General features: G+C 37.0%; 1 protein-coding gene across 1 annotated transcript in view; it reads right to left on the reverse strand.

The window, feature by feature from the left end:
- Nucleotides 1–328: 328 nt before the first annotated feature.
- Nucleotides 329–14,307, reverse strand: part of DLGAP1 (DLG associated protein 1) — a 114,582-nt gene continuing 100,603 nt past the window's right edge. The window contains exons 7-10 of the mRNA XM_058176305.1: nucleotides 11,047–11,468; nucleotides 5,483–5,574; nucleotides 4,165–4,317; nucleotides 329–538 (exon numbers count right to left, since the gene is read on the reverse strand). Of these exons, the coding sequence (XP_058032288.1) occupies nucleotides 329–538; nucleotides 4,165–4,317; nucleotides 5,483–5,574; nucleotides 11,047–11,468 (877 nt within the window). The remainder of the gene's footprint in view (nucleotides 539–4,164; nucleotides 4,318–5,482; nucleotides 5,575–11,046; nucleotides 11,469–14,307) is intronic.

A 14,307-nucleotide genomic window follows, 5' to 3' on the forward strand; every position in this document is an offset into this window, starting at 1 on the left:
ACCTGTGTGTACATGAGACAGAAAGGAAGAGAGGCGTTATTTGTGGGTGTGTGGGATTCTTTACAAGAGGCAAGGTGGGCAGCGTCAGTACATATGGCAAAGCACTAGGTTGAGATGGGCAAACCTTTAGAAAGCAAGGGGTGTTAGCAAAACCCTCTTGGAGAATTGACAGTTACACCACAGAAGTGTTAATTCATTGGGAGAGAAGAGAGAGATAAAAGGAAGAGGAGAGAAATACAAATACATATTGGTATCTCTGAGCATGGACCTAGGGCAAATTATACAAGAGATATTTCTTGCCATAAACAGTCCTCCTGGTTGGATCCCTTCATAGCCTGGTCTGGGCTTCGGGGATGTAAATCTCAATGCTTTCGGCGCTTTCAGTGGCTGAGTTCTGACGAACCGATGCAGCTCGTTTGGCAGCCATCAGCCGTTTCCGGGCCTCCTGACGCTGTGAGCTCTCCAAAGAGCGTTCCCGAATGAGTGGCACCTGACCTTTCGATGGCTTCTTTGGCACTGGAGGAGGGGCCCTTCTCTCCTGATCAAAGCAGAAGGTTAATGACATTATACAGCTTCTCAGGGGAAAAATTTAAAGAAAGGGCGGGTGGGGGAGACAAACAAACTAGGACAAGTCAGTGGTTAGAAGATACTTGTTTACCTAAAGTTAACTCACTTTCTCTTCACTGAACTGGCATTCAAAGACTTTAAAAAGTACATAATCTTAAGGCAAAAAAGGACGGCATTGAATACAGCGCTATTTCTCCATAGACATGTGGTGTCTGAGGCTCAAAAAGATGAAGCTCCCACCATTAAATACTGTATGTAGCTCCTGCTGGGCAATCTAAATTCCTCTTCTGGGTATTCAGAATTAGAAAGGAGAGCATCTTTAGTACTGCTGCTTAATACAATGTCATAATTATATCAAGTCTGATTGTAATTAAAATCACCTTACACCTAACTATTAGTAAAATTCTTGCATGTTCTTAATAAATTAACTCAGCATAATAGAATAGTATGTGGAAGGAATGAAAGACACAGATAATGAGCACTGACCCCTTTGTATACAATATACATACACAAGACTAAATGGGCTTACAACATTCAAGACTTATGGAAAGATTTCACACAGTCATATGAACTAGCAGCCTGAGGTTAGTTATCATAGTAAAATTTAAAAACAAAATGAAAAAGAATATGTGGTTGATGGTGACTGACTATGAAACTTTGCATACTTTGGGTGCAATGTGCTTTTTAAAAGTATAGCATCGGAGTCAACAATCTACAAACTGAATTCAATTACAAATTCAGAAGTGGGTGGGAAAACTTAAAAAAGGAGTTTTGAGAATATACATTAGTAATTACATTGGCATCCAAAGATATCATGGTTGATAAACAGGAAGAAATATATATATATCTATATATCCACATGATATATATTAATATATCATATTCATATATAGAAAGAGATAGAATGAGAAGAGGGGAAAGTGTGGGTATGTTATTTCTAGAATTTACATCTAAGATCCAAATAGGGCTACTCAGTAATCTGTATTTGAAGTGCAAAGGAGCGCAGGAGTCATACAGTATGTATCTAGCCTTCCATAAATTAAATGCATCCTTTCTGGGATTGGATAGTGGCTATGGGAGCCCAGGAATGATGCAGGTTCTTTAAGGAGTTGTCAACAGATGTTATATTAGTGCTTGATGCACTCCAGTTCACCCTTTCCCTTTCAAATTTGGATCCACAGGTCTAACCCAAAATATATCTCTAGTTTACATAGACTCTATTTTTCCAAAAATTATACAGTATCCATCTTAATAATAATTGCCTAAATGGTTTATTAATTTCATTATGCTCAATAAGTGTTATTATAATTTATTATTTTCTCATTGTTCATCAAAACAGTTCCTCATTGCTTGTGTTAATGGAAATGGATTTGTTTGAAACATTGCATTCAATCTGCGTGCAAAGAATGAACTATGGTAGTTACCCAAGTTTAGGATGAAGGATAACAAGCACAAATATAAAAACAAATTCACAACTTTTTTCATATTTTGCTTAAATAGGGAAAACAAGCAATTTAATTTAAATATTAATGTAGCCATACTTGATAACCATGATCCACAAAATATATATTTTCAATACAGGGTTGATGAAACATCCTGATTTTTTAGCCCTGTTTAATTTACTCCTATTGTTGAGTAGCAAAAAACAACAACAACAAAAACCCTTTGGCCTATTTAGGTATCATAACATCTAATAAAAATAGTGTGTTTTAGAATCACCGAAAAAATTTGTCCTAAAAATGTTATCTTGTGGGACTTGAAGAGCTAATCAGTTATTAGTATTTTGGTTTGGAACAAGCAAAGAATGCAAATGCATGATTTTCTCAGAATGTTGTAATGTAACATTCTACAATGTAAACAGGTGACTTCATGCTTTTCCCTACTGAACATTTATAGGTAAACAATTCTTTTACTTGACTTAATCATGCAGTATTTATTTTGGTTGGGGGTCAATATTCAGAACTAGTTAAGGTTCCAGCATGGGGCATAACAAATGCAAGAATGGTTCAACAAGCCCATTCTTTTTCCTGGATTTTTTTTCATATTCCTATGGCTAACAAAACAAAGATTCTGAGAAGAGTGACATTATGGAATGAAATCTCAATTATTATTTTTTTCAAAATATCTTTTGAAAAAAATGAAATATCTACAGCACTTATTCCCATACTATTGTTCTTTGCCTTAAAAAGAATACATGAAATAATCATAGGCAGAATAGGCCCGAGTATAAACAACACTACGAACAGCTTAAAATATTCTAAATGAACAGGTGCAAGGGGAACATTTTGTTCCACTTTTTCAATTTTCTTTAATGTGAAACTAAATTTGTGCTTTTCCTTATACAGGCATGGGCCTTAAAATATTTGACTACATCAGCAATTACAACAATAGCAAATTTTTCTTTGCTATGGAAATGTAGCTTTTTTACTAATTGAAATAAACTTCCCATTATTCTGCTAGATCGCCATCTTAAGTCTCCATCTTAATTTTTAAGGGTAGACATATTATTAAGGGCAACAGGGTAAGAATATATTAAAGTACTTCAGTTAAATAGTACATTTTTACATTTCATAGTGGGAGAAAATATTTCAGAAGACTTTTATTTTTTCCTCCTAATGTCCTTCCCTTCCCTTTCCTACCTTCCCAATTTTGGGCCCTGGAAAAGAAAAAGAAAAATGTTTACATGCAAGTTTTCATATTTCCATTCTACCTGTCAATTTGTACTGATATTAATGATGGGATATATCTCAGCTTTAAAATGTTAACTGATCTCTAGGGAAACAATGACTACTTCTGATACTACTGTTGAGAACAATGTGACAAAGCACCCTAAAAATTACCTAACATCCAGGTAAGTCTAGGAAAGAAAATTGAGTCTTAATTTACCATCCTATTTAGTGTTTGAGTCTGGGAGACAATGGAGGACAGGGCCATGCTATGGTCCATGGGGTCGCGAAGAGTTAGACATGACTTAGCGACTGAACAACAACAACAAATTAGTGTTTTAGAGTTAGAACTTATTGAATGAAATAAAAGAGGTGAAACCACCTAAGAGGTCTCCCTCAAAATAAAGTAATGACACAAGAGATTTTCCAGGTAATATTTATGATGGCTTGATTGGCAGGTACCCATACATTTATCCATGGGAATGGGGCTGGTTACCAAGTCAGTGCTGATAACAGTACTCCCCTAGTTTACTTATACATTTCATAGTGCTTTAGTAAACAAAACTCTTACACTAGGCAGCACTGTGTACTCTATATTATTTATTTTAATTGTAAGAATCAATATATGAGGCAATTTCTTCTAACAGTTGTTTATCTAATATGATTATACGTTAAGTATAATAAGACAAATGAGCACATTCCCATTTTTCACATGTACAAGTTTGCCTTAAAAATATGCCTGAACATATTACAGATAATATTCCAGGTGATTCTTAAAGTAAACATTTTCTTTTCTTTTTACAATGGAATTAACCTGATATGAAATCCATTTCATGTTTTTAACATCAGTGAAGTATGCAGAGACCTATTTAATCTGTCCAGTATTTGTGCAGGGTTTTAAATGAAGCATACAAAATCGACAATGTTCTACCTTCTTGTCATGTAGATCCAGATGTTTCCAATTATTGGCTTTTAACTGATGAAGTTCATCAAATTTCATACTAATATTTTCTATGGACAACTGCAGCATATCCCAAAACCCTGCTAAATCTTGGGAGGCTGGTCTCGGGTGTGCATTGGGATTCTGTGTGAGAGAAAAGAATAGGAAATAGAAATAGGAAAAAAACACAAAAAAATTCAAAGTCCTTGAAAAAGTCAGGTTACTTTTTATTTCTAATGATGTTGGCTACCTTACTGCATCTGATTCATATGGAATAATAATTCAAGTTGATTAAATTAACTAAGCCATCATGCACTGAGGCAATGGTGGAGTTTTACAAATGTAATAGTTTCAGCACAACCAGTATGGATAGCATATGCTGTAAATTGGTTAAATGTTTGGGGGAAAGTTAGTTGAACCTATCTTACTTTGGAATGAATGTTTTAGCAGCAATATGTTGCAATGATGACTAGGGATAGTTATTACTGGACATGTTTCCGTTATTGTATATACAAGTAGTCCTTGACTTATGACCATTCAACAATGGTTTGAAGTTACGATGGCCTTGGAAAAAGTGACTTGCAGCCTGTCTTTGGAGTTACAACCATTGCATCACCCTGTGGTCATGTGATTGCAGGTCAGGTGCTTGGCAACCAGCTTGCATTTACGATGGTTGCAGCATCTTGCGGTCATATGATCACAATCTGTAACCTTCACAATGGCTTCCAATAAACAAAGCCAATTGGGGAAGTCAAATTTGCTTAACAACTGCAGAATTCACATGCCTTTGTGATGCTCTTAACAAAAACGGTAAAATGGTCATAAAATTGGATCCAGTTATAAACTATTACTTGCTTAACAACCGCATTACTTAGTCCCAATTGTGGCCATAAATTGAGAACTACCAGTACCAGAAACAGAAGGCTAAAATATTCTGGCACTTTCTTGAGCGTCCAATAATTTCTCAAATCAATATTTTTTTAAAATCCATTTTTTGATATAGTTCCAATACGTCTGTGTCCTGGACAGCATACTTTTGGCTACATTTAATGTAAATTTTTGTTCCATACTGTGATATATTTAGAATAAATATAAACTCCTCTATTTTTAATGTTTTTTTAAATTTCTTGGGAGAGATGGTTGTAAGATTCTCTTCTTAAGTACCAAAATATTTTGTCCAGCCTTAAATTCTTGCATTTGAGTTATGGGAAGAGCAACAGTGGTATTATACACTATTCTGCTTCAGACACTAACATATTTTTTGCATGCAAATAATAAAAACACCAATATCTTAATGCATGTTACATACCAGATTTTCTTCACAGAGTTCTCTGAACTGGTAAAATTTCTGAGCCATGAGAAGCTGAGCACTACCAACTGCAGTTCGAATTTTACCTAAAACTTAAAAATAATCAAAGCATAAGACACCGTTGTGATGTATTAATGTAAGCAAATATTGGACATCTCTCCTTTTGTTACAAAGCCAGATACAGATCTAATTCAAGAGTGAGCAAAGTGCAATCATATGCGGCCTGTGGCCTATGGACTAATTTCAAATACATTTTTTTCCCTTTTGGTTGCTATGAGTGAGTGAAAGACGGAGAAGAGAATGGAATGTCAGAGGGAGAAATGGAGAAAGAGAGAGAATTACAGAAAGTGAGTAAATGTGTACTGCTACCCACTCCTGATAGTTCAGTTTAACTGCTGTGGAAAGGAAGGCACTACAGAGAGTGATCAATTCGGCACAAGAAACCATTGGTTGCCCTCTAACACCAGTGGATAACATTGCCAGGTCTTGCTGTTTCAGCAGAGTAAGGAAGATACTCACCCTGGTCAGTGTCTCTTTGCACTTCTACCATTGGGCAGAAGACATCGAAGCATAGCCAGCCAAACAAATAGGTTTAAAAATAGTTTCTATCCTTGGGCTGTCAGACTCTTAAACTCAATCACAATCATTCCATGCACACGCGGAAATGTATTACTAGTTTTTCTTTTTCTTTCTTTTTCTCCCCTCCCCACCAATTACTTGCATAAGGATTATTCTTTATACTATTTATGTTTGTATTTTTTGCCATAGATTGCACCAGTGAGGCTAAAACCAATTTCGTTGTATACATGATGTACAATGACAATAAAGGCTATACTACTATATTTCCATGTCCAATGGTTGCTTAAGTTCAGCTCACCATTGATAACAGATTTCAATTAAGAAAATGCAGTCTTCTGCAAGAAAAGATTGCCAATCCTTTCCAAATGCTACTACTAAAAACCCACAGTTCATTTTAAAAGTGAACATACATTCCCAGTCACTGGAACTCCCTCCAACCTACACCAATTAGCAAAAGCAGGAATGCAAAAACAATGAAAACTCTCATATCAAAAAAATAATAAGCACTGTGTTTCAACTTGGCCTGTGTACTTTAAAATTAGTTCTATGGATAACACAATGCTCTCAAATATGCAGATTCCCCCCCACCCAGTTGTGTTGCTTGTTGAATGATGAGGGATGATAGAAACTCAGTTCAACAATGTCCAGAGAGTCACGTGTAATCCTTCTGCTATTTGTCATTGAAACAATACAGTAATAGTCCAAAGAATGCAAAATATTTAATCAAAACTGAATCTGGGCTGAGTTCCCCACAGGCAACATATGTTTGGCTTGGCCAGATACATGGACTTCTGTAAAGTAGCAAGTTGTACAGTGCCAAGTTAAACAGATCTTTAAGCCAATGAAAAGGCAAATCTATCTAGGATACTATGAGTTGTGAAAATATAGGAGGCCCAGTGGCTTGGATCCTAAATTGCTTCATGCCATTTTATTCCTGGAACCTCTCCTCCATTTGCAGCCCCTGCACCTTATCTTAGATTTGCATGGTTATTCAGAATTGAAAATAATTATGTCCTTAATCCTAAAATATTCTCTAAACCAGGGGTCTCCAACCGTGGCAACTTTAAGCCTGGTGGACTTCAACTCCCAGAATCCCCCAGCCAGCTTTGTTGAAGTCCACCAGGCTTAGTTGTCAAGGTTAGAGACCCCTGCTCCAAACTTAAATGAGATTTGAAAGAAATCTCAAAAGCATCTGTACTCACTTCTGAGAATCTTACACATTCAGTAGAAGTTATGTCTTAGCTGCAAATGTTATGGCATAATTCTAAAATTGCACACTTGTATTGGTGGCAGTAGAGTGTGGGTTCATAGATGAATGCTAGATGTCCTTGTGAAATCACTTAGAGTATGTGATGAAATGTTTAAAGTGATAAAATATTGGGGGATGATTTGTATCACAGAGATGATCCCCACTCTAGCAGTTTTGATCTTTTTCTTTATGAGAGCCATTACAGCTATTGTTGATAAATTCTGAGGACTATCACATAAAACAGATTAGATATGAGGCACCTGTGGCACCATGACAAATAGTCTAACAAATCCCCCCCCCCCAAAAAAAACCCCATAAAATACTAAGGTAGCAGTCTTACATATTCTAACTGGAGAGTAAGTTTCACTGAAAAAAACTCCATGGACTTTATGTCTGAGCAGACAAATGTCCAATATATACATGCTTAGTATTAGTACACAGATTATTATATATTTTTTCCTATGGAGGTCCTGGAAGAAGAGTTTTCTCCTTAGACAGATATCAACCCCAAAAGGAAACAACTGTGAAGAGGGAAATCTAAATTCACACTATACAGCACAGGGAATTCTACACATAACTGCCATTTTCCCATTATTGTTTGCAAGGGTTGCGTGTCTAATTCCCTAGGCACTGTGCTGAAAATGTACCCCTTGGTGTGTCTAGTCTTTTATTCGTACTAATGTGCAAACCACTGAAGTGAAAGAAGCCTTCAATAGGGGGGAGGAGTTAATCGGAGAGCTTTCATGTGGTTCCCATTGTTATGAGAACCCTTCCCACTGCATCGACTTCAGAACAGCTGCCTCAGCTGGAGCTGGGCCATCTAACATTTCACAAGGCATTTCAAGAATTGAAAGGAAGGGCGAGGGAAATAGAAGGGAGATGGTCTCCCAGCTGTGCATTAGAGGAGAATTTTGCACAAAGCCAAAAATTGCTTGGGTGATTATACTTATAAGAGAAGTTGCTTAAAAATTGATTCATGATGCAATGTCGAATAGCTTGAATACTCTTATTAAAACAATACTCTATAAAATCCCAATGCTTTCTGGAGGAAAGAAGAGTAAGGAAAATAGAACGTCTCGAATCTTCCCTTTCCAAATATTTAGTGAACTAAGACAAATTCTCAGATGACTATGAGATGAATTTTACATTGAGTTAGTTGAACAGAACAATACTGAGCCCCTCCAGCTCAGTATGGTTTTCAGTACAGTACTGTCTTCATGCTTTCAGACTTCAAAACTATCCAGTGATTCCAGACAGTGGACCTTTGATGTCTGGCATGCAAAGTACATGCATTCACACTTCTTATACCTACTTCTTATAGCAGTCTTTTCCAAATTTGAGTCTCCAGATGTGTCAGATTTAATTTCATTAATATCCCTTCCCAAATGCCAAAAATATGTAACCAACTCCAAAACCAATGCTGATAATTCATAAATCTCTGAACTGATATTGCCATATGTTCCTGTTGGACATGAATTTAACCCAAAGCCTACTGCAGTTTTGCCTTATACAGTACCTATTTTAATCTCTGATTTTTTTTACATCAGCTAAGTGAAGTATAACCTACAAAACAAAATGGTGATTATGTATAATGTTGAAGAATAGGCATTCTTAAACTATTTTTTTATCAATAATCAAAGCCCATTCTGGAGAGTTGCCTCCCATTCTGAGGCTTTCTCTGGTAAACTTTGCTTGTCCATAGATAATTTCTTAATATGATGCATGTAGAAATAAAATTAAGCATATTTAATTCAGCTAAAATGTCACCTTATTTGTTTGCTGGGATGAAAGAATGGACAGAAAAATCTATTCCACTAAGCTGCACCTTCTTAGAAGTAAGTGTCCATGTTCTAAAAGAAAATGGATGGATAAACATGTGCAATGAGCAGATAACTAGTTGAAGGCCCAGGAGTAGATATACCAAATCTAATCAGTTTATTGTCCAGTACACTAGTTTCAGCTTCCTTGCTCTTGTTTATTCAATAATCTATTAATAACATATATTTTTAAAGGGATAGACATATCTATTTAGCTACTGACATCATGTGCAAACTCTTGGTTCAAAAAGTTTTTTCTAAAACTTAATCAAAGACATAGTTTTCATGGTACATGTGTGTTTCTATGCAGATTTGGCAATTTTATGTTGATCATGAGCGATGACCTATGCTCAACAATTAATACAGACAGGCGTAGCTTTAATAAGTTAGTTATTACCACTATTATGAATAAGCAATTTCAGAGGAAACTAACAAAACTTTAATGTAATAAAACATGTGCATAATTAACTAAAGAACTGTTTCCAGATGTTTTTAACTCAGCCCCTGACATTATAACCTGTTTTTATATGCAACAGTGAGAGCAGCAGCAGCAGCAGCAGTAACAACAAATGGCATTCATAACTGGAAACACTCTTTTCATTGTGACACTTTCTTTCTCTGAAAGATAATAACAAACATGTCCATGGAGCACACAAGACCCTGTCAAGCAGTCCTAAGCCATCTCCTCCAGACAGCTGTTGTACATAAGGAGGCATTGTCTGGAAAGGCTTGTATCACATTACTCCTAGCTTCGGGGTGGGATGGGAGAACATTCACTCTCTCAGCTGCCAAGATATTGAGAAAATTTCAGTCTTTGCAAGTTACAGTAAGCCTCAGTGTGGTGTAGTGATTAAGACATAATGGATAAGCACAGGTCAGATAAAGGAGGAAGTGGGACGAAGAGGAAGCTGCTTGAAGCCATTCTTAGCCATGGAAACTCCCTGTTGCTGTTGTGGGAACTCATTGAAAGGAAGAAGGCTCCGCATTAGGACGTTTGTATGACATTTTATTCAGAATGGGCATGGACAAAAACCTTCGTAAAATCTGTTGGAAATGCAATGCATCATTCTAGGTGTAAATTGCAGGGGGCTATTACATCAGCCCCCACAGCAAACAGTTGTTTTAAGGGTTCCTAACATGTGCTACATTTTCCCCAATAATCTAATATTGGGAATATTAGTGAAGTAAAATGAAGTAAATGCAAAAAAATAATAACACATATGCAAGAAAGGGAATTACAAAATGTATATAGGTAGCCCTTGATTTGCAACCATTCATTTAGTGACCATAAGTTACAACGTCATTGAAAAAAGTGTCTTATGACCATTTTTCACACTTACAACCATTGCAGCATCCCCATGGTCCCATGATCAAAATTCAGACAGTTGGAAACTGACTCATATTTATAACGGTTGCAGGGTCCCCGGAATATGTGACCACCTTTTGCAACCTTCTGATAAGCAAAGTCAATGGAGAAACCAGATTCACTTAACAGCCATTTTACTAATTTAACAACGGCAGTGATTCAGTTAACAACTGTGGCAAGAAAAGTCGTACAATGGGGCAAAATTCACGAATGTCTTGCTTAGCAACATAAATTTTGGCCTAAATAGTGGTCATAAGTTGATGACTAGCTGCACAATGTCAGGCAAATGCTGTGTTAGATTTGGGTTAGTGTTAGGATGCAAGAATGTAAAGGTGTAATTTGTAATGAAGTCAGCACACACTGGTTGTCACTTTGGTTTCACTTCAATTTGCTATGGATGTTAGTGAAATGCACAGTGATTTTTATGGGACTTTTGGCAATAGAAATATATTTTGAGAAATTACATGCAGTATTGGTTTTCTAATCTTTAGAATTTGATTTAAAAGATAACAGAATAAAGGCAACTTCTCTTGTTAGCATTGGAATTACTTACTTTCGTCCGGAAGATGATTTTCTTGTTCTTCTCTCTCCATTTGTTGGCACCAACCTTCCATACGTTCTCTTTCTGCTTGAAGAAGCTTCAGAAACCAGTGTCCATCTCTGTGGCACACGGACCTTTGTACAGCTTCAATTGGATCTTCAGTTATAGAATCAATCCAAGGATCCGGTGGAGGTAAAATGGAAGGATCAAAATCATTGTCAAAGTCATCATCTACTGCACATGCATGATAATGGTTTCCTGAGCCCTGTATGCTAACAGTGGAAGTGCTGATATCTCGGGAATATTGTCTCGACATTGGCCCAGAATATGATTGATCTTCTTGAGGGTCCATGGACATTTCAAAGTTCTCATGGAAATCCATGTCTGCTTGAACAGCTGTTGTAACACTATTTGATCGGGTAAACCTGCGGAAACTGAACAACACAAAACAGAAACTTTAGCAATGCAGACATTCACAGGCAGGTATACTTTACAGACAAACAGATGCAACTGTACAATAGGGTAGCTTTAAATTCTAACAGATATTTTATAACATCAGCAATTTAAATATATTTTCTTTTTATAGGGGTCATAATGGCTTAGGTTTTGCATGATTATGAATGAAAATATTATCACATTCATATTAATCCTTGATTTTATATGTAATTCATTTTAGGTCTGAATCATAGTGATAATTCATTAGGATGTCCTTGAAAATTTGATTTTTGTTTAATATCTAATGATATTCATTTTGTGTGTGGTGGTAGTAGTGGTAGAAAAGACAGAATTGAGAAAGGAGAGAAATTAACATTTTCTCAGGATACTCCCACCTTACTGCTACCCCCACATCTTGTAGACCAAAATCTTTCCACAGGTGAATAACTGAGCACAATTATTAGATTTCTATGCATGACAGTATTTAGAATATTGTCCCTCTTTCATCATTCAAGGCACAGAAATTGCATAACACTGCCAGTTCTACCTCTTCTCATTTTTCCTTACATTTGATTATTTCTATATTTCTGTATCATCATAGGGCAGTATCTACTGTTACTGATTTCACTTGAATTTCTATAAAATAGCTAGAAATTTCCGTACAGTACAATTGAACTGAATCAGTAATACTCAGACATAGACACAAAGAGCAAGGATTTCCCCAAGTGACTCCTACTACATAGCTTTTTGTTGTCCATGTCTAGAGGGTAACTGCAATTAAGACCTTTCTCTTCCCATAGAGTCTTTTCAGAGCAAATGAGAACTCTGTAAATGTCATGATCTCAATAGATGGAGAGTCTCAAAAGATTAATAGGCTCTTCATTGCAGACATTAATTCTTTACAAGCAGAAGGGAAGAGAGTGGGGTAGGTTTAGTATATTGACTTAATAGTGCTAACAGGCCTAAGCATGTGTATCAAAGAATAACGGTCAGTGAACTTAATGGGACTTCCTACAAAATAAGCGCATGTAGTTTTCTTCAGTTATAATCCAGCACAAAGGAGTCATCATTTCCTTTTATGCAAATACGGGAAAATAAAGCAGTCCAATACCAAAAGAAGCTTTTATGCAGCTTCCCTTCCCAATTTCCACAGAAGCAGCCCAGAAATGTTCACCTGAGACAAAGAGATTAAGCATTCTTAAACTTATTGGGATTTATAGCAGAGTAAGCATATATGGGTTTATACTTTTCAGGCCAGTTTTTAAAAGTTTCTCTATAAGTGGTAGATAGCTTTGTGGGAGAGATAATGGTTCGTGTAAATGTGTATGGTGGAATAATTGATATTAAAAGTGAGGTAAAATTAATTTCAATCAAAATTCAATAATATTATGGTTTGACTTGTCTATGTTTTTTTTTTGAATGCATAGATATAAATATAGATACTGTTGTGCCTCTTTCGCCCCCCCCGCCGCAGCCGGGCCCCTCTCATTTCCTGCGATCTCAGCCAGAGACTGATAGTGTAGAAGAATGTCCTGGCATGCCTCCAGCCTCCAGCCCCCAGCCCTGGCACCATGCCTGGACAAACCGAGCAAACAAACCTCCCTCCGATAGCATGTGCGCCTGAAGCCAGCCACGAGCTGGGATTACCGGCAGCTGGGGACGAAACAATGCAATGGATAGATCCACGCTTCCGGAGAATGGAGAGGCGACGTCAGCAAAAGGAAGGGAGGGGCAGGCCTGGATAAGTGCTGAGTCATGGAGCCACACCCCATGGCCTATATAAAGGATCTGCTTTCTGGCATTCTTTGAGTCAGGCAAAATCTAACTTGGATTGCTGAAGTCATATCCTGGTCTCCTGCCTGCCCTGAGAACTCTGACAGAACTTTGGCAAAGCTGCAGAAGCTTCGCAGCCTCGCTTGATACGGACTTCCCCGACCCGGCCGTCAGAGGAGGAGTGGGACATGACAGATACACAATTGTGTCACATGCACACAAAATCTTAAGACTGGCTTCATTGGGAAATGGTAACTTTAGATGATATATGCAGGCAGCTGGGCAGTAAACATAATTTGAGTGTATACATTTATAAACAGTATTTTCTTGATAGTGGTTCACTTAAATTCAGTCATTTTTTAGATAAATGTGATAATTTTCTATGTTTAAATTAAGAAAATTAAAAAGACTAGTTCTAATTAAAATACTGATGCTATTAGGAATGGTTGGTATACACCTTTCATATGGAACAGTGACAAAAACATGCTGCATGAAAATACATTTATTCCTTTTGATCTCAAATTAAAAATTTGCAATTTGCAATTTATAACTCCCTGGGGTTTGGAACTAAGTTAGTTTCTTATTAAAGCCCATCTCCATGACTTTGTAGCTTCCTCTTATTGGCAGCCACTGTGAGAACTGGGATACCCATTGGGGATAGGAGGGTCAAAATGTCAACATAAGAGTGTGACTGGGTATTTACATTTGTTGCATCTATTAAAAGAGATGAAGCTTCAATCATCTAGTTGCTACTGACCTTCCAATCCCTGAGGGATCATCAGACTGACCCTGAGTGTTTTGAAAGTGGCAATGACAGTGATGGTTACGTTGAAGTGAAGTTTACATGCAGTGGGTCAAATAGTTATACATGGAACTTGATTTGTTCATGTGACACTTCTACAGTGAGAGTTGCAGTGGTTGCCAGGTGGCTTCTGGGTGCAATGCAAGGTGCTGGTTGCCACCTTTAAAGTTCTACATCACGGGTGTCAAACTCGCTGCATCCCATTGCCATCACGTGACGTATCGTGATGTTTTTTCCCTTTGCAGAGCTGGGGTAGGCATGGC

This window comes from Ahaetulla prasina, chromosome 3, assembly GCF_028640845.1.
Source record: "Ahaetulla prasina isolate Xishuangbanna chromosome 3, ASM2864084v1, whole genome shotgun sequence".
NCBI lineage: Eukaryota > Metazoa > Chordata > Lepidosauria > Squamata > Colubridae > Ahaetulla > Ahaetulla prasina.